The sequence below is a fragment of the Pochonia chlamydosporia genome, chromosome 6, assembly GCF_001653235.2.
Source record: "Pochonia chlamydosporia 170 chromosome 6, whole genome shotgun sequence".
NCBI classification, from domain to species: Eukaryota; Fungi; Ascomycota; class Sordariomycetes; order Hypocreales; family Clavicipitaceae; genus Pochonia; species Pochonia chlamydosporia.
The window spans coordinates 1,699,713-1,724,957 of record NC_035795.1 but is presented as its reverse complement, the minus strand read 5'-3'; the positions used below and the strand labels follow the sequence as shown (position 1 = coordinate 1,724,957).

The following is a 25,245-nucleotide window of genomic DNA, read 5'->3' as shown; positions in this document are numbered from 1 at the left end:
AGCCTCGTGGCATTCTTTCTGGGGTCCGTCAGTCTCTTGCCGAGAAGGCGTTGGCCAAGCATTCAGCAAACATGTTGGTTTGTCAGCAACTTGGGAATTGTCGCAAATTACCATCGCATCAGGACAGCAATGGGCGACGGCTGCAGCATTAGCACTGGAAAAGCGGGTCATCGTCTATCGTGTTGCTCGTCAACCCCGATCAACCACATTTTAACCAGAAGCAGTCGGATATGATTCTCGATAGCGGTTGTGTCCAATGTCCCGGGTGTGTATTCACGCAATTTCAGTAATACGTACATGAATCACGCCAGGACAGTCAAGATGAAAGTCACTCATTCTCGCCAAGTTACCCTATTTACTAGGACGTAACTTGGGCTTCCCTGTGTCCTTCAGCCAACCACAGCAACAACCCTGAAATGCGGTAGAGTAGACATGCAGTCTTGCTTTGCAAGTGAGAAGTACACTCCCGTTAGGGGACCGGCTTGCTGCAACATCTCGAAGTTTCACTACCGTACCTCGGATAATTCCCGAGTATATCTATCGCAACAAACGAACCATGCCACTGTCGGGCGTTATGCAGCCCATCTCTGACGTATCAGAGCGATAAGGTAAATCGTCTGGGCTGGTTGAGGGCTCCTCGAACGGAGCCACCGGGATCAAGGGTAGAGGCAGAAAAGGCCGTCTTCCCCTCACGGGTCTTCAGCCCCGACCTTCGTCAAAGTGTTGTTGTGTTAATTGCCGTCACCCATTAGGATACCGATTTGAATTGTCGTCGACAGAGCCGGGGACTCCCAAGCCCCTCCGCCGTAGATCTCACTTCTTCGTCTCCGAATGACTCGTCAATATGGTGACCGGAAGGTATCGTCTCAACTTGCCTCCAAAAATGAATTCATGTACGGAGGTGTCCTTTGTTGATGGTGCAAGAGCACGACTTGATATGACACTGAAGAATTCCCCAGCATTGAGTCTTTTCGTCAAATCAACAAAATTAACAATCTCGGACAAATTCCAACGATCCCTACTCTTCTCTGCATTCCCTTCAATTTTCGTAGCCACTTACTATTCCAGAGACCTGTCCATTCAAGATATGCACGCCCTGGAAGCATATCAAAGAAATCTCATAGGGAGCAAATAATATATACAGGATTATAAATAAGAATTATGCACATTGTTGAATACGCACTCAATATCACCAACCACTTCCACATCCCTCTCATCAACACCACTTACGCAGCAGGCATCCATTCCGAAATCGACTTGAACAACTTGCCCCCCTTCCAAACATGCGTAACATTATCCGGGTTCGCAAGCACGCCAATATCCTCCAACGGGTTCTTCTTGATAGCAATAATATCAGCATCATAACCCTCCTTCAACTGCCCACTCAGCGGCGCAAGACCACCCAGCGTGAGCGGTCCATTCGCCGTAGCACTCTCAATAGCCTGCAGCGGCGTCATGCCCAGCTCAACCGCGTACGCCAGCTCATTCGCATTATGACCATGCGAAAGCCTCGACTTGCGGTCACTGCTCGCCATGTCCGTGCCCAGCGCAATCTTGACGCCCTTCTTAATCGCAATCTTGTACGACTCCTTGGACTTGTCGATCAGACCCAGCAGCTTCCGCTTATTCGCCTCGGGAAGCTGGTCCATGTAATCGGCGGCCAGGACACGCACGATATGCTGCGTGGGCACAAAGATGGCATCTTGCTTGACCATGATGTCCGCGACCTCTTCGTCAATGTACATGCCGTGCTCGATGGTCTTCACGCCCGCCCGGAGACCAGCTAGAATTCCTGCCTTGCCAATAGCGTGGGCGGCAACGGCGCGTCTACTGCGCCCAGCTTCTTCAACAATAGCCTTGAGTTCCTCGTCGGAGAATTGCCTGTCCTCAGGGTCGTCGTTGAGACTGAGGACACCGCCGCTGGAGCAGACCTTTATGACGCGGGCGCCACGGCGGACCATTCTTCGCACCATCTTTGTGCATTCTTCTACGCCGTCACATACAGCGAGCGGTACGCTGCCGTAGGTCATTGCGTCGATGACAGTCGTCAATGGTGTGTTGTGCTCGTCGCCGTGTCCGCCGGTGATGGACATGATCCCAATAGCAGAGTAGATATTTGGCCCTACGAGCGGTCCATTCTCTACAGCGGGCCACACGTCACCTCCGTAGCCGCCGAGTTCGCGGACAGATGTATATCCAGCATTCAACGTGGCCTTCAAGTCGTCCACCGTTACGGCACCTGCCAAGGCGCTGAACCCGGGAAGAAAACCCATCAGTCCAGATACAGAGGTCGCGACATCGAGAGCCAGGAAGTGGACGTGGCAATCCCACATTCCTGGCATGAGAACATGGACGTATGTAGGCCTGATATCGCGGTACTTGTAGGGGCGGTTTAAGAAGGAGCCTACCCATTCGATTTTGCCGCCGCGTATGGCGAGCGCTCCATTTTGAATGGGCTCGCCTTTTCCGGGAATGAGAAGCTGTGCCCAGAGGAGGGTAACTGTCGACTCGTCGGTTGGTGAGGCTACGTCGATGTGTGACTTGGGGAGGTTTTGTTGGCGGATGGGGACACGCATGGTGAGGATTTGAAGTGAGGTCTTATACGGCGGTTTGGGGGTGCAATTGAGGGCTGGTGATGTGTAGATGGGTCAATTGAGTGGTGTGCGGTATGATATGACTTCTTTTCAGAGTGAAAGATGAGTTTTGAGTTGAGGAGGCAGCTTTTAAACGTCTCGTCTTCCCCACGTAGATTTGGCAACGCAAGCTCCCGACTTGTCGACCTACTTACTTGAGTATAGACTTCAGGTGGTTGGTGGGAGGCGGGTACTGCTGCCGCTACCCACGGCAAGTTGCACGACAGTCCAGGATTATCCGTCCAATTTGAGAGCGTGGTTGGGGAAATGACTTCAATTGATTAAATGGATAATGTAACTGGTCCTAATCGATATTCAATCCAACAATACATGAACAACGAGCATAAAAATATCAAAATATCGTCACCGAATTATCCCCATTGAGACAAACATAGAAAGTGTGGGGAACCCAGCAGCTCCACCAGTCACTCACTCTCTTCAACCCAAAATTCAACCACATCTCATCAACCACCCACACCATCTACACCAAACCCCATCACAATGTCCCGCCTCTTACCAAAATCAACACTCACACGAACCATCCCCGTGCGCACATACATCCACACCTTCAAGAGATACTCCACAATGCAGCCCAGCTTCTCGCCCGGCACGGACGAAACATCCACAAATTCAGCACTCGCGCCTCTGCTGACTTCATCTGGGGGTCGATGGACACTAGCTTCCGAGGGGCGGGCCCTGGAACGGAGCTTTAAATTTAAAACATTTGCTAAAACATGGGTACGTTTTACCGTGGCGATATATGTAACTTGGCTGATGTGGGTAGGATTTCATGACGGCTGTTTCGCTGCAGTGTAAGCTTAAGAACCACCATCCTGAGTGGTCGAATGTAAGTGTTCTTGAATGATTTGTAGGATTTATATCCTGATTGATGAGTAGGTATACAACACTACCTTTATACGGTGGACTACACATAACCCGCGGGGGTTGTCGGATAAAGATGTCGCCTTGGCTGGGATATGTGATGGTTTAGCCAAGGATTTTGGGGAACTGGATCCCGAGCCGGCGAGTTGTGAGGTCAGGGGACTTGCTGATACGGCTGCTTCTGCCTCGGGTGATTGTTGCACTCCAAAGCAGAAGTAGGGTAAGATGTGGTGGAAAGTGAGTCGGATGGAGCAAGACTGTATAACAATGTACTGGTAGATTGGAGCCTACAGAGCCTGCGAAACAAACAGCAAACATATAATGCAAGCGATTCTGGGTCCCATTTTCCCGTTCATGTCACTAGTTACGCCTTGCGAGCTCTCATGTTGCCTTTCGTGAACCAACGGTTGAGTAATATTATTAACTAGTTCGATCCAAGGGCTCCCTCGGCCATGCCACAATAATTATATGTACAGTAAATCATCTAATGCCATACTCAGTCCGCAACTCCTTAAAATAAACGCCATGGCGAACGCCATCACTGCCCTTGATAATGGCGTGGGCCGCATGATATGCATGACCATTACTCTATAATGTCTCTCGACGTCTTCTCTCCCGGCTGTATCTCTAACTGTTGTCGTCCACCCGCGAGATGGATGTTTATGCGCAATCGCTCGGGATTATTAAGGAACCAAGTACTATGCAAATACTCGCTAGAAGCGTGTAGTCTTTAATTCTCCTTCTTGGCGTTCTTGATGGCCTGAAGCTTTCGCTCACGACGCTTCTTGTTAGCCTCGGGGCCGGCCTCGGTGTCCAAGAAGAAGTCCCACCAGCGGAAGCTAGAAGAGTAGTTTCCAATAAACTTCTCGTGGTGCATGTCGTGGTGGTCGGCACCGGCCCAGAAGGGGAGGATGTGGCGCAAGCTCCAGGGGAAGTCGTAGCCACTGTGGGCGTCGATGGCCTGGAAGAGACGCAAGATGATCCAGACGTACATAGTGACGAGGTGAAGGTCGCCGGTGACGGAGAGCAGAATAATGGGAGACCCGACGACGCCCATACCGAGGAGCATAGTCTCAATAGGCGAGGCGTACTCGGCAGCCAGGCCAAAGGGAGCAGAGTAGGTGTGGTGCATCTTGTGGATGGCCTTGTAGAGAGGTCCGTAGTGAAGAGCTCGGTGGAACCAGTAGTGCCAGGTATCCTCCATGACGAAGAGGATGGAAATCTGAATGAACATCTTCAACAGCGACGGGAAGGGCACGCCGTAGTCCATGCCGAAGTAGGTGGCGATGGGGTGGAAGAACCAAATCTGAGGAAGCTCGGCGGTGAAATGGCTGATGAGAACGATGGCGGCGCAATCCCACTGTTCCTTGAGGGTAGGGATCTTCTGGCTCTGGATCTTGTACTGTTGGAAATATGGGATCTTATCCATGATGATGAAGGGCAGGCAACGGCCAAAGTAGACGAGTTCGTGCATCACGAAGCTCATGATGCCGGTCGCGAGGGTGTCGTTCTGCATGTACATGTACCAAGCCTATGTGTTGGTTAGCAATCGCGTTCGGTTGGGAGAGGGATGAACGGGTTGTCGAGACACGGGAAGGGAGCAAACATACAGCCCAGAGACGCTCGAAGTAGTTGAGGTTGACATTGTACTTGGAAACCTCCTCGAAAACACTGAAATAATCCTGAGTTTGGTTCAGGGCGCCAACGGTGGTGTTGCTATGAGGTCGGACATTTATTAGCATCGTCGTGTGTTTTCACGATAAAGGGGGTTTGTGACGAGGAAGTCGGAGGTGGTACTCACAGCATGTCCATGGTGACAGACGTAGGAGACTAAGTCTCGTAGTAAACGCAGGAAATTTCACCAAAAGAGCAAAATGCACAAATTAAAGACCGCACAATGAGGTATTGGAAAGGGAAACAGAACAAGAATTTGACACAAGCCTTGGAGAGATGATTGATTAGGGGACTGCGGCAGTGGACAGTGGGGGATGATTGAGATTTTTATCACAGTTCATTTCAGAGGCAGCACTTATCCATATTTTTTTTCGCCTCGTCCATTTCTGGCGTGATTAGCGTAGAGTCTCAGGGGATGGGTTCCAATCAGACCGCCGTCCAGGAAGTTCTTTGCGGGTGACGAATAGGTACCTTGGCCAGTGGGTTGGCCGTGCACCAGGCGTGTCGAGGCACGGCCTGGTACTTGGCGGGTACGTGTGTCCCCTTGGATCTCGTTTGTTCCACCAGACCATCCCATCGGCTTGCCAACAACCGACCGCAGACCACACTGTTGCAGCTGGCCACATGCACTGGTTGGGTGGCTCGAGAATGATCCCACCTCGACCACTGGCCTTCCCGGCTTCCGAGGCGCAATGCAGCGTATCGATAAGATTGGGAACCAAATACGAATACGCAGTCTTGACTCTGCGCCACCTTCGCCGTTGCGGCCGAAAAGGAGGAACAGCTCTGGCAGCCACGCAGTTGAATTGCTCCATACAAATTTACTGGCAGGTGATGCAGCAACTGTCTGGTCCCAGCTTCTATGATCTCATTCACTTTCAAACAAGCACGAATTCGAGCCTTCTCACCGCCCTCATCATCAGGCGTTGATTGTCGTTGCAACGCCTTCACTCCACCCAGAGTCTGACTCCTGTCATGTGCCAGATCTGCTTCGACTTGTTTTAGGATGGCATTGCTGTGACAAGCTGCCTTTGTCCCAGTGGTGCCTTGCCTCTTTACCATCTGCAACTCCCATCACCGCCAGATCAAGGGCGTTGAATCCGAACACGAGCCGATCTACTCCGGTTGGGGCCCCCACATCACCAAAGCCAGCCAATCCTGTCTCAGGCCCTGGTACGACCTTGGCCTGCCGCTTCCCGCGTGTGTTTCTCCGCCCCAGCTCTTTGCAGTAAACAAACCATACCAGACAAGAACAGACCAGACCAAACAGTAATATCACTTCAGTCGGCTACTCATCATCCCGACCACTGCACACATGGTGTGATGAACCGTCAACTCTAATTGCTATACCAATCTCCCTGACCTGACCTCTTCTCTTCTTCTGATTCGCTCCCCACACAATCTCTTCAAAAGTCATCAGATTTCCCGCCTGGCCGGTTCGATTCATCCCGATTGAGGCTCTGTCGGATTGGCACTAAGCCCCGGTCTCGTTGTAAGCCAAGCTGCAACCTGGGCATTCCTTTCCACCCGGCAGGCCTCATTAATCATCATTGTCGGTTGGCTGCATCATGTCACTTGTGTCTGAGTAAGTACAAAATACTTGTAGTTCCCCTGTGCCGGTTCACTCAGTTCCGTCTTGGCTGACTTTTGTTGCCTCCCAGCCAGGTGCGTCGTCTGGATGCCTATCTGGACCGGTTACCGGTAATTTCAGAAGCGGCATCAGATGATGGTCGCTCTGATGTGGAGGAACGCGCGTTCGTGACGGCTGATGTCTTCACTTCCCCGAGGTTGGATGAGCTGCTTCGGATTGTTCAATCCCTAAGTGCAACCTCTGCCTCTGACTCCCTGCTTCCGCTTCAGCGTGTCAGAGCTCTCCTCACACAGAGTGGTTTGCCGTCATTGCAGAAGCAAGCTATCAAGCAGATACACCAAGCAGGGCGGCCAGGACCAGGGACTAAGAGTGCCTACGAGGATGAGATTGAATGGTTGCTGGTCACCAAGGCTACCGTCCACATTTACGGTGCCATTCTCAACGCCTTGCTGGACCAAATTATCCCCCTCAATGACGATCTTTGGTATTGGTCTGATGTATTGAACTCGTACGCCTACAGCAGCCTCTATACCGTCCAAACGTCGCCAGTTCGATTTTGGGCATGGACTCTGGACGTATACAGCGCGAGCAAGGTCCGCCTACGGTCTCTATCCGTCAGAGATTCGCCTGCTGAGCTGGTCGACTCAACTGCCGCCGGAGTGTCACAGCAATGGCGACAATTTTATGGCATTGTTCGAGACAGCATCCGAGAGCGGTCGTTTGCCAACATCCAACGAAAAGTGCTTTCTCCTGTGGCATTTTGCCGGTCAGAGGCTCGTCGCAAGCAGGCACAGCTTCGAAAGTTGCGAGAAATCACAGCTAGCGGGCTGGGAGTCTTGATGGATGAAGGACTTCAATTTGGTCACGATGATGACAAGGCTGAGCTACAAGACAACCATGATCTCAAGGGCGTGGTTGAACGTAGCGTTGCACTGATGGACATGGTTCTGAAGGAGGTCTGCACCCTGGATGTCAACATTCACGACTTTGAGGATAAAGTCTTTGCTGGCGTTGAAGAGGACCCCGAATTATCCGTGCACTTGGAAGAAAGTGTCACGCCTGATCGTCCAGCAGTGCTGTCTCGCCGGCTCTTACGCATCATAGACAAGACACTCCCGGAGCATTTCAACAACATGCGAAACCTGGCAAGGGATAATGGTAGGCCGACGCCACTCGTCAGATACTGGCTTCCGACGGTGGTGGGCGTGCTCTCATCTACTACTGTCTTGCGCATCTTGGTCAATCGCCAAGACGAAATCATCAACTGGATTACGAACCTTGGCGGTACTATCAGAGACTTTTGGTTCAACTGGGTTGTCCAGCCAACAACAAAGGTTATCAAGACTATTCGACATGACTCGACGAGTGACATTGCCATCATGAGCCGTGATAGTCTCAAGGCTGATCGTGAGAGCCTGGAACGAATGGTTGTCGATTTTGCCAAGGACAAGCCGCACTTTGCATTTGAGGGCAACTCCTCCATTACAGAAACACAACTTGCCGAGATTAGAAACAGAGTTGCCGAAGGGGATGTGACACCAGTATTGCGGGCGTATGAGCAAGACCTTCGCAGTCCATTTGTGGGCGCAGTCCGCGGTGACCTCGTCCGTTCCTTGTTGATTCAAGTGCAAAAGACAAAGGTAGACCTAGAGGTTGCCATGACCGGTATCGACTCCCTTCTGAAAAGTCAGGAGCTCGTGTTTGGGTTTGTTGGCTTGACTCCAGGAGTTCTTGTATCAATTGGTGTTTTACAGTATCTACGCGGTATTTTAGGTGGACGAAGCGGCTTGCGTCGAGACAAGAAGTCCGGCCGAGCTGTGCGAATTCTCCGCAACATTGACAGAATCTTGTCGGAAGCGAGACCGACAGAAAACAATGTGTTGTCATACAAGGATCACGGGTTGCTGCTATGCGAAGTACATGTGCTGCGCAGCTTTGCCAGCAACTTGATGCCTCGGGATGTTGAAAAGGAGTTTTTGGAAGATCTTGACGACCTGGCAAACATCAAGGGCATCCAGGTGCAGACCAAAGCCCTGGAGCGCATTCGATGGGCTTATGCCAGATGGCTCAAATGAGGAGGACATGGGACATGGACATGGGCTGTATTATTTCTCATGGATTTACACAAATCATACATGCATGGCATAGCGCTTAGGTGAAATTTCTGGGGCAGACTAGATAACAAATAAATGCATACACGGATAACTTTGACAGTAGGAATGTGCCGCGGAGTTGTAAAAACCCATGTCATGACTTTGCTATCTTATCGTGGAGCAACAACCAACCATCAAGGTTCGGCTTATCAGCCCGAAGTGCAGTCACGGCCCCAGATCCATCTAGTGGCTTGTAAAATAGTATTATTTCATATTCATTATATTTTTTCTCCCGTCTCTATTTCCCCTAATACTTCGACACGGACTATGCTCTGCCAACTTTAAATGATCATTTTGACTCAAACCCCTCGCTATGCTTATGCTCGAAAACTCAACCTGGTCTCACATATATACAATCGAGACTCGTGCATTATATACCCCCCAAGTCCAAATCCGATCCTGAAGAAAAAGACCTCATACTCTTGTGTCGTTGGCTGCCGCTCTTTCCTTCTCTTTTAATTCTTTGAGGCAGGGTGCAAAGAACATGTCGCCCTTGACGGCTAGTAGGAGTGTTCTGCTGGCTACCATTATCCAGAGAAGAAGCACTGACAATGAAATAATCTTCATCACAAGTTAGCAAAGCACAACTAGTCGCCTAGGCATACGACACTCACCATCGAGGCTACTTTGAAAAAGGTGCTGTCCAAATTCACAGCCAGCATCGTCGTGCAGGTCGCCCACACGCCCAGGGGAAAGGTAAATCCCCACCAGCCCATATTGAAGGGGAAATCACGAATGGTCGCCAGGCTGATGAGCGCGAAGCACACCCACACGAGAGCGAATCCCCACATGATCATGCCCATGAAGACGCCTAGGACGTAGAGCGTTTCCGCGCCACGCAGCACGTCCACACCCGATGCTCTAAAGGCCGCTGTCTGTGGGAGCAGCTGCACGGCAACCTTGCCGAGTTGCTGGATGCCGAAGCCGCCTTGGCCGAGGGGCCCGACGGGGAGGAACACCGATACGATGACCTCCTTTGGCGGGAGGGAGTGGATGGTCAGACGATGGAAGTAGAGGGCCAGGACGCAGGCGGAGAGACACTCGCCGATGCCCCAGAGGACGTAGCTCGCAACGAGGGTGGTGAGGGCGTGTCCGTGGTCAGGGAGCGCTTCGGCTACGATGCCACCCGTGGCGGCGGCAACGACTGTCGGTACGATGGGGAGGAGAAGCGCGGCTGTGGTGTTGCTCAGGCCGGGTTTATGGCGGTGCATGACGATGAAGGGCATGGTGATGGCGGTGGCCATGGAGAGGAGGACGTCTATCCACCAGAACGCCCAGGCTAGGTAGACGAGCCAGTCGCCCCATTGCTTGCAGCAAAAGATCATCATGTTGATGATGGCTGTTGGTTTCACGGTCAGCACGCTGGACGGAGGAGATGTCCAATTGGACATTGGGGGGATGATTGTGAAGAAGGGAACAGAGCGTACTTGCAAAGCCCATTGGGAAGCAACCTAGGAATAACGACTGTCCCGGATGCGAAATCATGGCCCACCAAATCTCAGGGTAAAAGGTATACCGCGCCAAAGAGATACAGGTGAATATCGCAAAGAGGAGGATATTGAGGCCGAAGAAGATGTAACTTATGTACTGCAGCCATTGGGCATTGTACGGCAAGTTATGAAGGAGGATGGAAACGATTCCAGTTCCCATGTTAACTGCAAACCAACTATTCCACAATACACGGTTAGTTTCACATTCCCGAATTGTGTCTGTACCGCCTTGAGTTGTCGCAACACAACAGTCGAGTTGTAGAACAACCCAACTTCAACATCGGTTTGACAGGGTCTCAAAACTCACGAAGGCGTAAAGTTGCGAATGATTCGTCGCCATCCCCGTTCCTGCAACTCCCTCGCTCTCTTCTGGCACGGCGTCTCTTCCACAGGCGCCGCGTTCACGCCCTCATTGTCGCTGGCGGTGTGATCCGTCACGCCATTGCTGCTCACGGCGCAGGTCGAATTTTGCGACGATGTGTTTGTCAGAGGTGTCATTGTGGTCGGTGAGTAAGTCGCCCTACTAGCCCGCCAAACTTTTGTGACAAATTATCTTGTCTTTCCAAATATACTGAAACGTATCTTCACTAGCATGCAGCAATTGGCAAAAGACATGGAAGGCGACGCCGTCTTTTATGAAAAACCCATTTCTCCGGGAACGCCTCCGTCGAAGGCCGAGAAAGCTCCATCGAATTGTCAAGCACGAAAGAGACGCCTAGTGTGGCCACAGCACCCCCCATTTGGCAGTCCTTGTCTTTTTTAGGGCCCTACGCCACCTGAATCCCCGGACGGCTAGGCGAGCGGGGGTCGATGTCAACATTGAAACTGGTTCGTTGGGCATGTCCCTGTCGCTGTGCGTGCTGCGTGACGGGAGTTGGCCTGCGTATTGCACCTTCATGTTAGAAGTGAGTGCAATTGCTCGATCGGCGATTTTGTTCTGCTGCGTTTCCGCGGCATTGTGAGCCGTGAAGACAGAGATGCTGCAGCTGTTGGCGTGTATTCTGCTCCAACGGTTACTCGGGCTGCTTAGGAACGAAACTCAACTATCTACCTACCGACCAAGGTAGGTAGTTAGTGACCTAGGTAGTTCAATGTTACCAGACCTCCCGCAATATACAACAACGACGCCAGTCAACACCCTCCTCCGTGTAATACTCCGTGTATACGGCAAAGGCACCTTTGGCGCTAACCAGGGCGGCAAATGATTCCACCTTCAAAGCTTCCACTCCGGCTCATCGGCTGTCGGTGGATGACGGTCGAGGTGAATCATGTCCTGCCATGCCGACGACGAGCCGCCCGCTTTGCCTGCTGAGAACCCATTCCAGCAGCGCTTCGTTGGCCGTCTTCAGGCGGCGCTTGGTGCCGAAATCCGATCCCCTTCAGCGCGTTTCCGGCCAGTCTCCGGTGTCGCACCCCGCTGGCAGAGTCACTCTGGTCACAGAAAAATAGGTCAAGAAAAATTTACACACATAAATTACCCACTTTTAAGTGGCCACACGAGTCATCAAACATGCCATGAGCTTATTTCACACAGGGCAAAAAATTTAAACTTTGAAAGATTATCAGATCGGTCTCCGAAAACTACCTCACCCGACAGCTGCAAAATACCCTAGACATGTAATTCCAGAGAAATAAATCCTTCTAACGATTTGCATCTCGTAAACTATTCCGTCATTTTACATCTTGGCGTGTATTTTGGCACTCACCGCCCCCCTTGCTCCGGCCGTCCCTGGGTCAGCTCTGGTTCGTCGGCCGTCTTGCCGTCCAACTTTCACACAGCCTTTCAGGCGGGGTCACCCACTTTTCGTCGTCCCTCGTGGCCAACCATGTCGCACCATTGTCGTCACGAACCTGGGAACCCATCGTTCCCTCAAGGTTCGCTGAATCCTGGAACTGGTGGAAGCCATTTCGGCGTGGTCTGACGAAAATGTTTTGGCGATAATGCCCCACTGGCATACTCCGTACTCCCGGGAATACTATCCACCGATGCTGCGCAGACGCTCAGGTGACCTGGGACGGGCAGAGAGTAGGGAGTATGCGTATCCCCATCCCCACTGACAGGAAAGCGCCAGTGGTCTGTCGATGTTGAGTTGTCCTTTCGTCGTTTGTCCGTCATCAGAATACATAAAACATCTGCTCAAGTCTTGACATCCCCCTTCCAAGTATCAACACCAATCATCCATCATAGCAATCCATCATGGCCATCGATATCATCGCAAGTCCAAGTGCCCTCTCCATCGGCAGCAAATCTGCTGTGGGCTTCCCGCAGTCCGACAAGTTCGAGGAACTCGTCCTTGCCATGAAGAGAGCCCTTGGTCCTTCGTCGGGACTGACCTCCGATGATGTCGACGTCGATGCCTTGACCGATCTGATGATCAACTATGACAGTAATCCAGCCGAATGGTCCAAATACGCCCACGGTGATGCCAGTCGGGGGTACACCCGCAACCTTGTTGACGAGGGGAACGGCAAAAGCAACTTGGTAAGTTGTCATGCCCAACCATGACCGTGCCTTTGTGGATGCATGGACTAATCGATGTTGACTTGGGATTGGTGTAGCTTGTGCTTGTATGGTCTCCTGGCAAAGGGAGTCCGATCCATGACCACGGCAATGCTCATTGCCTGATGAAGGTCCTCCACGGTAGTCTGACTGAAACCCGCTACGCCTTTCCAGAAGACGATAGTCCAGAGAGACCCATGGAGGTCATCTCTGAGAAGACATATAAAGAAAACGGTGTCACTTACATGGCCGATGAGCTTGGCTTGCACCGTGTATCCAACAGAGGCAGCGACTTTGCCGTCTCATTGCACTGTACGTCCTCTCCGATTGCACTTGGTCCCTCTATGACGCTTGTCATGAAAGCTAACTAGCAACTTTGCCAGTGTACACCCCTCCCAATGTAGCCAAGGAGGGCTGCCATATCTTCGATGAGAAGACTGGCAGGAGTAGTCATGTTCCTGGGTGCCATTACTACTCGGTGTATGGCCGTGTCCTCAAGCAGTAGGAATAGTAATCAGGTGAAAGGATAGGCCGGTTTTGGACGAGGGTGTTCTCATATCGGCATTTGTTTGCTTGGCTTTGGCGTATAAGCGTTTGGCTTCCTTCTTTTCTTTTCTCCCGTTTGCTCAATCGAGGCCATTCGGATCAGTCCTCCACGTCGGCGCTTCCCTACCGTGCTGCTGTGGAGCCAGTGCATAGCGGTGCAAAATTCCGTGTTAGCAACTTCTTTTCGTAATGATAGCATGACATTAGGGTATGCAATGAAAGCTCCAAAGTTATAGAACTCTTCCAAAGCCCCAAAATGAGTGTGGAGTGAAGTTGAAAGAATCAGAAGTCGTCGATGAGATGTCGTTGCTGTTCATGCCCTCCCCTTTGGGCGGGCTCATCGATTGCGTGATTGCCGCTAGTCCTAAACAGGTGACGCAGTGGGCCGACCGACAGCCTGCAGTGAGTATTCCTGCTGACTAAGAGAATTCACGTGACTCCGCGTGAGACCTCGCGTTTTGGATGGATATTTTGGGAAACGCGCTAGGCAAAATTAGGGGCAGTCCTGACTGACAGCTGCCACTGTACCGTGAACTGTGAATGCAGTAAAACCAGCGTCTCTCCGCCTGCTTTTTCTCTCGTGTCTAATCTCGTTCATTTTTTCCTTCATTCGTGCGTTTTCCATCTCAGCAGTGGTGCTACGCAACGTTATGTGAGTATTTAATTTTCCTACTCCCTTTTCAACTTTTGTTCACAATGAACCTACCGCAACTACCTAGGTAATCTAACCATTCCATCAAAGTCATCATGCCTGGTTCTAAAAAACGGGGCCACGATGTTATAGATCTCACTAGCGACAGATCCGTGCCCCAAAAAAAGCGTCGCTCACCTGCTTCGGCAACATATTCCACTGGCATTGGGGGAACGTCAGTTTATTATTCTTCGCAAAATGGTTCACCACGTGGACTCGCTCCCGGTTCACAGAATGGCTTGTCCTCTCTTTCTTCAAGCCAGCCTCTCACCTCGTCCCAGACAGCTTCTTATGAAAATGAAGTCCTGGATTTGACACAGGATGATGATGGCCCAGCCAGGGAATTGTATGGCACCTTCGGTGAGTACCCACGCATTTCGTTCTACAGACATTGTCTCACAGAAGGTCATAGATACGAAAATTGTTGGCATACAATACTACAGAGGTCATGCTTCAACTGGTGAGATTGTTCTCTGTCGCAGAGAGCCCGGTAATCAGGTTAGTGGATCGGTCGTACTTCTCCGTGTGGGAAACGCAATTACAAGTTGCTAATCTGTTCCCCAGTATGACCGAAATGCTATTCGTATGGACAACGTGATGTATCGACAAATTGGTCATTTGCCACGAAAGGTGGTGGAGAAAGTTGCACCCTACGTCGTATGTGACTTCTTTCCAATTGCTGAAGTTGTACTGACAGGTACGAACAGGACGTTGGTGATGTTACCTTAGAGGCACAACTCACTGGACCGAAGGGCGGATACGACTGTCCTGTGAGACTGTTCTTCTATGGGCCAAGCAACCCTGCTGAGCGCAGCAGGATTGAGGAACGCCTCAAGGCGGACAAGCTTGTCAAGGCCACGGAGCTGAAGCGAACTAAGAGAGAAGCAGAAGCTCAGAGGACCGTTATGGGCTTAAAGGCAGGAGGCACCACCCATGGGATGGGCACTGCAGGCGCCGACGAGCCAGAACTGTCTCTTGAGGACATCTTGAAGAAGAGTTCTTCCGTTGAGTTTCGCAATGGCACAGATGCGATCAAGACCTTCTCCATGGATGAAAAGTACCTATCCGAAATGCCGACATGTGAACAACCTGACGGCCTGAGTGCGATCCTACTTCCATACCAGTTACAAGTATGTTCCTACGATTCTTGGGCCTGTTCTTCACTAACTTGGAATTAGGGCCTCGCGTGGATGATTTCGAAAGAGAACCCAGTGTTACCAACAAAGGAAGCTGGAAATCTTGTTCAACTTTGGAAGCAAGACAATCGAGGGTATTACTGGAATGCTGTTACAGACTTCGTGAGCACAAGTGCCCCTGAGCTCTTCTCGGGTGGCATTTTGGCAGACGATATGGGTCTCGGTAAGACTCTTCAGATCATCAGCCTAATTCTAACGGGAGGTCCTGGTACCACATTGATAGTCGCGCCTGTGAGTGTGATGAGCAACTGGAGGCACCAGATCGAGCGACACGTCAAGCCGGAATGCGCACCAAGCGTGTTCATATATCATGGTGATAAGAAAATGACAGCCAAAGAACTCATGAAATATGACGTGGTCATCACAAGCTACGGCAAGTTAGCTCGTGAAAGGGATTCCAACGTTCCGCAAGTTTTGCTGGCACAGAATATACAGTGGAGGCGTGTGGTTCTTGACGAAGGCCATGTTATCCGCAATGCCAGGACAAAGGTCGCATTGGCAGCGTGTGCTCTCAACGCCAAGTCACGATGGGTGTTAACCGGTACTCCGATGTAAGTACTATGGCAATTCGGCCGATTCAAATCCGCTAATCTTAGCTTTAGCACCAACTCCGTCAAGGACTTGCATTCGTTGGTCAAGTTTCTGCACATCACCGGGGGTATCGAGCACCCAGAGATTTTCAATACTCGGATAACAAGAAAATTGGCCGCTGGCGACGCCAGCGCGGAAATCATTCTGCAGGCACTCATGCAGGATATTTGCCTCCGACGCAAGAAGGATATGAAATTTGTTGATCTGAAACTGCCTGAGAAGAAGCAATATCTACATCGGATCACTTTCCACCCGGAAGAAAAGAAAAAATATGACGCATTGCTGTAAGTTACATTCACTCAACAAGGCCGGCAGAAAGCTGACATCATGATTAGTACGGAAGCCCGTGGTGCCCTCCAAGAATTTCAGGCCAAGGCGGCTGGGCAGAAAGGTCAATTCCAGGGTGTCCTGGAGCGGCTTTTGCGCCTACGACAAACGTGCGTCTACTCCTTTGATTGAAAGACTTTTGAGCTAAACCCAAATTTTAGGTGTGATCACTGGACGTTGTGCAAAGACCGTATAAACCAGTTGATGAAGTTGTTCGAAGGCCAAGACGTCGTACCATTCAACGAGAAGAATACGGCCCTGCTTCAGGAAGCTCTTCGACTCTACTTGGAGAGTCAAGAGGATTGCGCCATCTGCTTCGACATCCCCAGTGGTCCAGTCATAACAAACTGCAAGCACGTGTTTTGTCGAGCCTGCGTCACGAAGGCCATTCAGATTCAGCATAAGTGTCCGATGTGTAGGAACAAACTTTCGGAAGACTGTCTGCTGGAACCATCACCAGAGGGATCCTTCGACGAAAACTTTGACATAACAACTCAAAGTTCTAAGACCGAAGCTCTGTTGCAGATTCTTCGGGCAACTATGAAGAATAAGGGCTCAAAGGTGGTCATTTTCTCGCAGTGGACCTCCTTCCTGAACATTATTCAAAATCAACTAGATGCCGCTGGTATTAAATACTGCCGTATCGACGGTAGTATGAACACGGATAAGCGTGATCGCGCAATTCAAGCGCTGGACAACGACCCCGATACGCGGGTCATGTTGGCTAGTTTGGCCGTTTGTAGCGTAGGTTTAAATCTTGTATCTGCAGATACTGTGATTTTGTCAGACAGCTGTAAGTATCGCTTCACTGTGAGTTTTGTCAATCGGCTAACAGAAGTTAGGGTGGGCACCGGCCATTGAAGATCAGGCCATTGACAGAGTTCATCGTCTCGGCCAGACTAGAAAGACCACCATCTGGCGTCTTATTGTTGAAGGTACAGTAGAGGAGAGGGTGTTGGACATCCAGAAGGAGAAGCGAGAACTTGTTACCAAGGCGTTTCAGGAAAAGGAGAGAAAAGGAAAGGCGGCGAAAGATACGAGAATGGCGGATATTGCGAAGCTTCTGTCGTGAGTTTGTGTTTCTTATACTTGACGAGAGATACCCTAGAGATGATTATGTCCATGCAACTACACGGTTTTCTACACTTGAGCTAAGTCAAGAATTTACATGTTTTAGCTAGTGGAGTAGATTTAATTCAATTTTTTAATTATGCTGTTACTGCAACTTCGTCTCACTTACTGTGGCATGTATGTGTTGCGAGGAGTTAAACGTTTGAAGTATTCTTGTGACTGGGGTCTTGAAATCTCCATTGAGTAATACGTCTGTGGTGTCTTGCTAGCTTCCGACCGTTTCCCACTTTCACCCTCGAAATCAGATCGACTCAGTTGCATGAAGATAGCAAATGAATTGTTTATTACCAGAAAAAAAAAAAATACCAACCAGCTTTACGCATTGTGCCATTACATCATGCGCGACAAGAAGAATGATTGAACACTTGCGTGCTCAAAGGTGTGGAGTGCCCACAGACGTCCTCAGCCATTCAGATGCCCTCCAAATCACCACACGCTATCGATAAGCATCTACCACGGTGGCGGAACTTCTCCCCGCCAAATTTCTTGTCATCAGTGGAGGGGACAGAAACTTGACCACACCAAGGGACAGCATCATCGCAATTGTTGATGGGCAAGATGTCTGCGGTTTGCGAGAAAACGGACCCTCTGCAGGGCGTCTTTGGTGTGCACCACGGGACGAAGTTTGACGGTAAGTGGCGACCATTATGACTGGTCTTAGGGGCTCATCCACTGACTTTAGAAAAAGATATCGTCGAACTGTGGCATGGCCATCGGACGCCCATTATCTTTTGTGCACTGATCGTACTGGTCGCGATTCGGTTCTATATCCACAATGTTGAGGACGCGGAACCACTCAAGAGCATTCCAAAACAATTTGAGACGAAAGTTATCCCAGACGGCACGAGCAAGCAGTCTGACATTGACGTTTCCGAAAAGACAACTGCCAAATCGAACGGACCTAGACGAATTAAGGGCGGCGTAACGAAGAAGCCAGCTACAGAAGAAAAAGACCAGTATGACAAGAGCCGGCCCATCAAGATTATGGTGTTCTTCTCATCGGTTACGACCAAGACGGAAAAGATTGCCCAGCAATACCTGAGCAGCTTGGAACGGTCTGTTGATCAGCTTTCTCGCGAGACGGAGCGCCAATTTTTAAAACCCGAACTTCATGACCTAGCGGACATTGATTTCGAGGACTTTTTCGTTAGCCCTGCCAAGACAGCCGACAACGCCTATCTGTTCTACTTATTCCTCATACCCAGCTACAACATTGACACAATCAACGACACCTTGCTGCAGCACCTCGAAGAGACGCATCATGATTTCAGAATCGACACGGCGCCGTTAGCACCTCTTCTTGGATACTCTGTTTTTGGATTCGGAGACAGAGAAGGCTGGCCTGACGAGGCAGAAGGTTATTGCTTCCAGGCCAAGGAGGTGGATAAATGGATGTCCAAATTGACAGGTCGCAAACGCGCGTACCCAGTCGGCATGGGTGACATGAAGAGTGATCATGCAGATCGATTCCAGGAATGGACACTGGGAGTTCAGGAGGTCATTGGCCATGTTGCTCGAACCGGAACATTGGGGGAAGGTGTTACCGGCAGTGGCGATGCGATGGAGAGTGACGCAGAGGACGTAGCGGAGGAAGACGATGGTGAGGTCTTGTTCGAGGATGATGCATCTAGCGATGACAAGGAATCCTCCCGACCCTTAGATGATGTGGAGGATTTAGGACGCATGATTCGACCATCTAACGGCGGCCGCACTGCTAATGCTGCCAATGGGAAGAAAGCACCACTTGCCGTTGATTTCACATCGTATGGTTCATCTACGAAGAAGCGAACACCAGTTGCTCCTGTTATCAAAGAAATGGTGGCCAAAAACTCACCTACATATGCAGCCCTGACCAAGCAAGGCTACACAATCGTCGGCTCACACTCGGGCGTGAAAATCTGTCGGTGGACAAAATCTGCTCTCCGCGGCCGAGGAAGTTGCTACAAATACTCGCTATACGGCATCAATTCCCATCAGTGCATGGAGACGACTCCCTCTCTATCTTGCTCCAACAAGTGCGTTTTCTGCTGGCGACACGGCACCAACCCCGTTGGCACTACATGGCGATGGGTGGTCGACCCCCCGGACATGATTTTCGCAGGCGTCAAAGAAGGCCACTATAAAAAGATCAAGATGATGCGTGGCGTCCCGGGTGTACGGGCAGAGCGATACGCGGAAGCCCTCAAGATCCGCCACTGCGCACTCTCACTAGTCGGAGAGCCCATCTTCTACCCTCATATCAACGAATTCCTCGCCATGCTCCACGCGGAACGCATCTCCTCCTTCCTCGTCTGCAACGCCCAGCACCCAGACCAGCTCGCTGCCCTCAAGGCCGTCACCCAGCTGTACGTCTCCATCGACGCCTCTAACAAAGACTCCCTCCGCAAAATCGACAGGCCCCTCCACCGAGACTTCTGGGAACGTTTCCAGCGCTGCCTCGACATTCTCCGCGAGAAGCGCTTCCGCCACCGCACCGTCTTCCGCCTCACCCTCGTCAAGGGCTTCAACGTAGAAGACGAGGCAGAAGGGTATGCGCAGCTCGTGGAGCGCGGACTCCCCTGCTTCGTGGAAGTCAAGGGCGTCACCTACTGCGGTACGTCGACTTCCTCCAACGCAGGTCTGAGCATGTCCAACGTCCCTTTTTACTGGGAAGTGTGCGAGTTTGTGAGAGCTCTGGAGAGGAAGCTCAAGGATAAGGGATTGCCGTATGGTATTGCGGCGGAACATGCGCACAGTTGTTGTATCCTGCTGGCTAGTGAGCGATTCCTCGTCGATGGCAAGTGGCATACGCATATTGATTATAAGCGCTTCTTTGAACTGCTTGAGGAGAGAGGCCCGGATGGCGAGTGGACGCCGGAGGATTATATGGGTGAACCAACGCCTGAGTGGGCTTTGTGGGGGAATGGAGGATTTGATCCGAGGGATGATCGTGTGGATAGGAAGGGGAGGAAGATTGAGAATGTTGTTGTTCGAGAGGCGCCACCGCCGGAGAGTTGGTAGTTTGATCGCCAAATTGAGATGCAGTTTCGGTATACTCTTGTTCTGTGACTTGACATGTAATCGTGGAGGCATGTACTGACAATATCACGGATACGTGATAGTGCAAGGAACTCATGCTCTTGGAGGGCAGATAAGCTTTTGTCAAGAAGTGGCAATTAAACATGTCGATTTAGCACATCAATAATCGTCACGCAAATATCCGCAAACAAATTGTAAATCATAATCCTTTAATGGAAAACGCTACCTCAGCCTTTCCCAGACGCCTTCCACCCCCCATAGCGGCACCATGATACCGTCAACAACTGTTTACACAAGGCTCTATGCGCAAATGGAAGAGCGTAATTTATATATCGTACAACAAGGAGGTCGCATAGCCTCCGATTTTCTTAGTCCCTTTTTGATATTGTTTCTGTGCTTTGACATCCCCCCACCTCCATTTGGCGGACACAGGAAGGTGGTGCGAGGAGTTAAAAATAGGATTGACATGTGCTATAACATTAGGTCAGAGTAGAGTTGTCGTGAGTTCTCTACATTTTAGGGTTCGCTGTCCCGGCAGGGAACAGGGAGCGAGCAAGACGCTCGGTTTAGTCGAGGCCGACGTTGGGAATGTCGCCGAGGTTGATGCCACCTGAGGGGCGGGAGCGAATGTCCAGGCTGGAGTCGTATGCAATCATCTCGGCGAGGATGTCTAATATAGGCTGCAAAGATGGAATTAGCTCTCGTCTTGTCAGAAGTTGGGAAATTGAACTGTGTGCATACCTTGGGGACGGTGCTGTCGTAGATCTTGATCAGGTCCCCAGGGGCAGGGTAGACCTTGAGGCCCTTGTAGAAGGCAAGAGCGGACTCGACAGCCTTGGAAGCTATTCCCATTATTAGCATCAGCGACGACGAGAGGGAAAACGGCGGGGGAAGCTTACGATCCGAGCTCAGCATCTCTCCCGACATAACCTGCTCGTTAAAGTAGGCCTCGCGCTCTTCAACACCAGTGGGGAATCCCTCCTCCTTGGCCTCATCAACCTTGGCCTTGATGGCATCCCGCTGAGCGCGTGTCGAAGCCTCGGCCTCGTCCTTTTCGGCGCGAACCTGCCGGCGCTCGTTTCTCCTTAAATCGCGGCGGAACTCGGCATGGCTGCGGCGGCGGTAGTCAAAGTAGAGGGCGTACGCTAGATAGCCGAAGCAGTCAATGGTTAGTAGTCTGGTGGGATTGCTGGATAGCTAGTTTTGGGAGACTGCATCGTGATGCAGAGTAAGTCGTTTAAACGACGGCAACGTACCGAGGATGCCTGTGGCGGCGGTTGCGACGGTGGCCGTCACTACGGTTGACGTTTGGACCATTTTTTGTCAAGGAGATGTGCAGCCGTTGAAGCTTGTCAAGGCGGAAAGGCGGAGGTGGAAGAGCAAAGGCGAGTGGTGTTAGGGCCGACAATAGGTAGTCAGATGGGCAATGGACAAAAGAACCGTTGGCCGGGCTCTCGGTTGCGTGAACTGAATTGGAATATGGGCAGGGAGAGGTTAGGACGATTGTTGTCGATAGCTTGGGTCGAAGCCGTCAGTCAGAAGCCGACCAATTTTTTTGACGACGTCAAATCAGGCGTGGGCCACTGAGACTGAGCCCACTGCGTTCCCACTGTGAGGTGCTGCTGAGTGGCCCTGAGAGCTCCGGATCATCGATTCCGCGCACCGGAAGAACATCGGCTTATTGAAGGGGAGTGCATGTGGGCAGCTACGAATTGACGTGACTCCTGAGCTGCAGCGGCTGGAAACAAGGCCGAGGACCACCAGAGCTGTTTACCTCTGGCTTGCCATTGGACCGCTGGGTGCCAGACTTGACACAACACACCTCTGACCTCCTCCACTGACCTGGCCCCTAGTGAGACCATCACCAACTTCCATCACGTCTGGTACTCTACATATCGACCTCCTCACCCCAGGCAGTGGGCAGAGAGCCCCCACCTTCTCTTTCGTCTACACGGCCGCTGTGCGGAATAGTCTGTGTAGTTGCCCATCATGTCGGAAGAACGTGGCATGAAATCGCTTCGGAGCGGGAAGAAGCGCAGACCGTCGCGCCCAACCATCAGCGCTCCGAAGCAGATATCGAGTCCTATGCCACAGGACAACTCTCTTGGAGGTGCTCCCCCTGTAGCTTCTGAGGCAGCTCCTCGACCACGACTCCGACCGCCGCCTATGGCAGGCGGAAAGGTACTATTTCCTCTACAATCTTACTGGCAATTGACTTGGCAACATGGTGGATGAACAGTTGGCTGACCTGTGCAGACCTCTGATCTAGTCAAGCAACGATACTCTACCCGATTCAACAATCTTCCCACAGACTTCGATGCCTCGGCACCTCCAATTCCCGCAGTTCCTTCGATTGCCCAATATGAAAAGAAGGAGGCACAGCGGCCGCCACCGTCTCGAGGAGGTGCTGCACCAGTCATCGATATCAAGGCCCTTCGTGACCCCAACCTCGCACCCGATCAATACGTGTCAGCTGTGTTGGGAGATGCAACAAACGACCAGATCCAGGACTTCCAAGTGTCTCTTCGAAAGCTCAAGAGCCGTGCAGCTACGGACTTGCAACAGAATCTCATGCAGAACCGTACCCAGTTCATCAAGATCAGTAAGGAAGCAGAAAAGTTAAAAGGCGAGATGAGGGCGCTACGAAATTTGATGGCGGAGCTTAAAACCAACACAACGGCCCTCCGTGCCGCTTCCATGAAAAATGATGAACCGGCAACTATTCCAGGCAGTGGCCCCTCGGGCTTGAGCAAGCGAGACAAGCGAAGCTCTGTTGCCGATAGAAGCGCGTTGTGGAACTCTCAAATGCAAGCCTTGTACAAGAACGTCGAGGGATCCCAAAAGTTCCTGCCCAATGCCGTTGGTCGACATGTTGTCCAGAATGCTGGCTCTTGGGTGGAGTTGGACAATGCCACGTACAAGTCGCGGCGAGCTATGCAAATATTTTTGCTCAACGACCACCTGCTCATTGCTTCGCGCAAGAAGAGAAAGGTGGATGCGCCCACTGATGCTCGGGGTCCAATGATCAAACTGGTGGCTGACCGTTGCTGGTCTCTGTTGGACATTGAGGTTGTGGACATGCCTGGGACCGCTGAATCATCTGGAGGCAGGAACAAGCTTGCCGATGCCATCATGATCCGAGGTGGCGGCCAAGAGTCTTTCATCTATCGAACAGAGAAGCCAGAAGCGGATGAGAAGAAGAGTTTACTTTTGAACGTGCGAAAAGCTGTTGAGCAGCTACGCAAAGGCTTGCAGTCCGAGATGGAGGCCAACAACAAGGCCAGAGAGACGATTAATTACTTTGCGTCAAGGGATCCTGGTCTTCTTCAAAAGACGGAACTTTTGGAAACATTGTCCGATATCAAGGATATGCTGATCGAAGTCGACGGCAAGCAACAAAACCTCCGGTGGGTGGAGGGCCAGATGGACGAGCTTGACATTGATATTGCCCTTCAAAAGTTTGAGCCTGCTGTTGTTCGCGTTGAAAAGCTCAAAAGTCTTGCCCGTGGTCTTCGGAGTAATGTTGTTGCACAGGACTTTATCAATTTCAAGGTCGACGAGCGATCTGGTAGACTTGCCGGTATCATTATTCGCGAGCTAGAGTCTGTTCACTCCTCTCCAACAAAGACGAGGGAGAGAGTAGGCTGGCTCACTAGGCTTGGCTTTGACGACAGAGCCCGAGAGGCTTATCTCATTGCTCGAACTGGGCTGATTCACAAGAGAGCAAGGTAAGATCCCTCGTTCTACACATGAAATGGGGGTGGCGGCACGCGCTAACAAAGTCTAGGCAATGCATTTTCCAAGGTGACCTTCACCTGTACATTTGGCAGTTGTCGTTTGTCTACTTTACAATCATCCACAACACGGTGCAGACGTTTCAGAGCTGCTTCCCTACTCCCATGATGAGTGCTTGCGTCAAGTGGGCCAAGGAGGAGGTGGAAGCATTCAATGTTATTCTATCTCGACAGCTGAGCAGTACTGAGCGCGGCGGACAGGTTTGGACGCAGTGTATGGATAGGGCGAAGCAGCACGCACAAAAGCTGGCTGATGTTGGGTTGGACTTTAAGAACTTGGTTGGACAAGACATGGAGCAACCGGCCACGCCAGGCACCGAAGGAGCAGGAGTTTCACCCGTTGGTTTGGGGCTAGCGTAGTGATCCAATTGTTCGATTATAGAGGGAGTAAGGAACTGGTGGTATTGCATGTAGAGCATTCAGAATGGAGCAGCGCTGTTCTTTTAGTGTTCTTTTAGTCTGGCGTTCCCGTGACCCCAGTCTGTATTTGGCTGTGGAAAATGTATGGCAACTGTACTGTATCTCAGCCTGCGTATACACCAGCCATGCTGGATGTTGAAGGAGTTACTCGTATCAATTGAGGTGCTGATGAACCATGTCAACATCCATGAACTGCTGTGGTTGGTTCCTGGCAACGGCCATGACAGCTAGGAGTCAGGACCTGGAGTGAGGGGCTCAAAACGCCACACTAAGCTCGGAGATGAGACATTGGAGCTCCATTTTGCCAGGCATGCGAGCTGAGTGTGCGTTTGATGGGTCATGTCGAAAAGCGTACTGATTTGAAGGGAATACGCACGAGACGAGGCTCCGAGTCTGCAGACAATGGGGAATGCAGCGAGTCGAGTCGAGTTGCAGCGAAATGCGAGGCACGAGGCCTGCACTGCACTGCACAGTGGGAGATGGAGTGGCGTTTCGGCGCCACCGTAGCGTTGAGAATCAATAGGAGCTATGGAAGGCGAAAAGGGATTGTTATGGATGCACGGAGTACGGAGAATGATCAGAAAGTTGCAGCTGGATTCGAGGTCAAT

The 25,245-nt window shown here is 51.2% G+C and overlaps 10 protein-coding genes across 10 annotated transcripts; 6 read left to right on the top strand and 4 right to left on the bottom strand.

The window, feature by feature from the left end:
* Nucleotides 1-1,226: 1,226 nt before the first annotated feature.
* VFPPC_09041 (amidohydrolase) lies at nt 1,227-2,576 on the bottom strand (the record flags this gene model as incomplete). Its single annotated transcript, XM_018287643.1, has 1 exon — nt 1,227-2,576. One exon carries the CDS (start codon nt 2,574-2,576, stop codon nt 1,227-1,229), a length of 1,350 nt encoding a protein of 449 aa, XP_018140731.1.
* A 1,669-nt stretch (nt 2,577-4,245) lies between these two features.
* VFPPC_09042 (C-4 methylsterol oxidase) lies at nt 4,246-5,327 on the bottom strand (the record flags this gene model as incomplete). The annotated part of the gene is made up of 3 exons (XM_018287644.1): nt 4,246-5,046; nt 5,126-5,231; nt 5,317-5,327. The coding sequence occupies 3 exons, from the start codon at nt 5,325-5,327 to the stop codon at nt 4,246-4,248; spliced, it is 918 nt and encodes a 305-aa protein (XP_018140732.1).
* Nucleotides 5,328-6,757: 1,430 nt separating this feature from the next.
* On the top strand, nt 6,758-8,855 carry VFPPC_09043 (nuclear control of ATPase protein; the record flags this gene model as incomplete). The annotated part of the gene is made up of 2 exons (XM_018287645.1): nt 6,758-6,774; nt 6,851-8,855. 2 exons carry the CDS (start codon nt 6,758-6,760, stop codon nt 8,853-8,855), a joined length of 2,022 nt encoding a protein of 673 aa, XP_018140733.1.
* A 492-nt stretch (nt 8,856-9,347) lies between these two features.
* Nucleotides 9,348-10,921, bottom strand: VFPPC_14527 (C4-dicarboxylate transporter/malic acid transport protein; the record flags this gene model as incomplete). The annotated part of the gene is made up of 4 exons (XM_018292295.1): nt 9,348-9,494; nt 9,548-10,272; nt 10,361-10,599; nt 10,731-10,921. The coding sequence occupies 4 exons, from the start codon at nt 10,919-10,921 to the stop codon at nt 9,348-9,350; spliced, it is 1,302 nt and encodes a 433-aa protein (XP_018140734.1).
* A 770-nt stretch (nt 10,922-11,691) lies between these two features.
* VFPPC_18030 (hypothetical protein) lies at nt 11,692-12,036 on the top strand (the record flags this gene model as incomplete). Its single annotated transcript, XM_022429691.1, has 1 exon — nt 11,692-12,036. One exon carries the CDS (start codon nt 11,692-11,694, stop codon nt 12,034-12,036), a length of 345 nt encoding a protein of 114 aa, XP_022285251.1.
* Nucleotides 12,037-12,620: 584 nt separating this feature from the next.
* Nucleotides 12,621-13,428, top strand: VFPPC_09044 (cysteine dioxygenase; the record flags this gene model as incomplete). Its single annotated transcript, XM_018287646.1, has 3 exons — nt 12,621-12,905; nt 12,983-13,235; nt 13,307-13,428. The coding sequence occupies 3 exons, from the start codon at nt 12,621-12,623 to the stop codon at nt 13,426-13,428; spliced, it is 660 nt and encodes a 219-aa protein (XP_018140735.1).
* A 788-nt stretch (nt 13,429-14,216) lies between these two features.
* On the top strand, nt 14,217-17,346 carry VFPPC_09045 (SNF2 family helicase; the record flags this gene model as incomplete). Its single annotated transcript, XM_018287647.1, has 9 exons — nt 14,217-14,520; nt 14,573-14,658; nt 14,725-14,817; nt 14,868-15,290; nt 15,339-15,907; nt 15,959-16,231; nt 16,283-16,384; nt 16,436-17,067; nt 17,117-17,346. The coding sequence occupies 9 exons, from the start codon at nt 14,217-14,219 to the stop codon at nt 17,344-17,346; spliced, it is 2,712 nt and encodes a 903-aa protein (XP_018140736.1).
* Nucleotides 17,347-17,963: 617 nt separating this feature from the next.
* Nucleotides 17,964-20,405, top strand: VFPPC_09046 (flavodoxin and radical SAM domain-containing protein; the record flags this gene model as incomplete). The annotated part of the gene is made up of 2 exons (XM_018287648.1): nt 17,964-18,036; nt 18,094-20,405. 2 exons carry the CDS (start codon nt 17,964-17,966, stop codon nt 20,403-20,405), a joined length of 2,385 nt encoding a protein of 794 aa, XP_018140737.1.
* Nucleotides 20,406-20,989: 584 nt separating this feature from the next.
* On the bottom strand, nt 20,990-21,740 carry VFPPC_09047 (protein import receptor MAS20-related protein; the record flags this gene model as incomplete). The annotated part of the gene is made up of 4 exons (XM_018287649.1): nt 20,990-21,103; nt 21,165-21,265; nt 21,323-21,568; nt 21,680-21,740. 4 exons carry the CDS (start codon nt 21,738-21,740, stop codon nt 20,990-20,992), a joined length of 522 nt encoding a protein of 173 aa, XP_018140738.1.
* Nucleotides 21,741-22,412: 672 nt separating this feature from the next.
* Nucleotides 22,413-24,577, top strand: VFPPC_09048 (exocyst complex component exo84; the record flags this gene model as incomplete). Its single annotated transcript, XM_018287650.1, has 3 exons — nt 22,413-22,604; nt 22,680-24,151; nt 24,211-24,577. The coding sequence occupies 3 exons, from the start codon at nt 22,413-22,415 to the stop codon at nt 24,575-24,577; spliced, it is 2,031 nt and encodes a 676-aa protein (XP_018140739.1).
* Between the last annotated feature and the right edge of the window lie 668 nt (nt 24,578-25,245).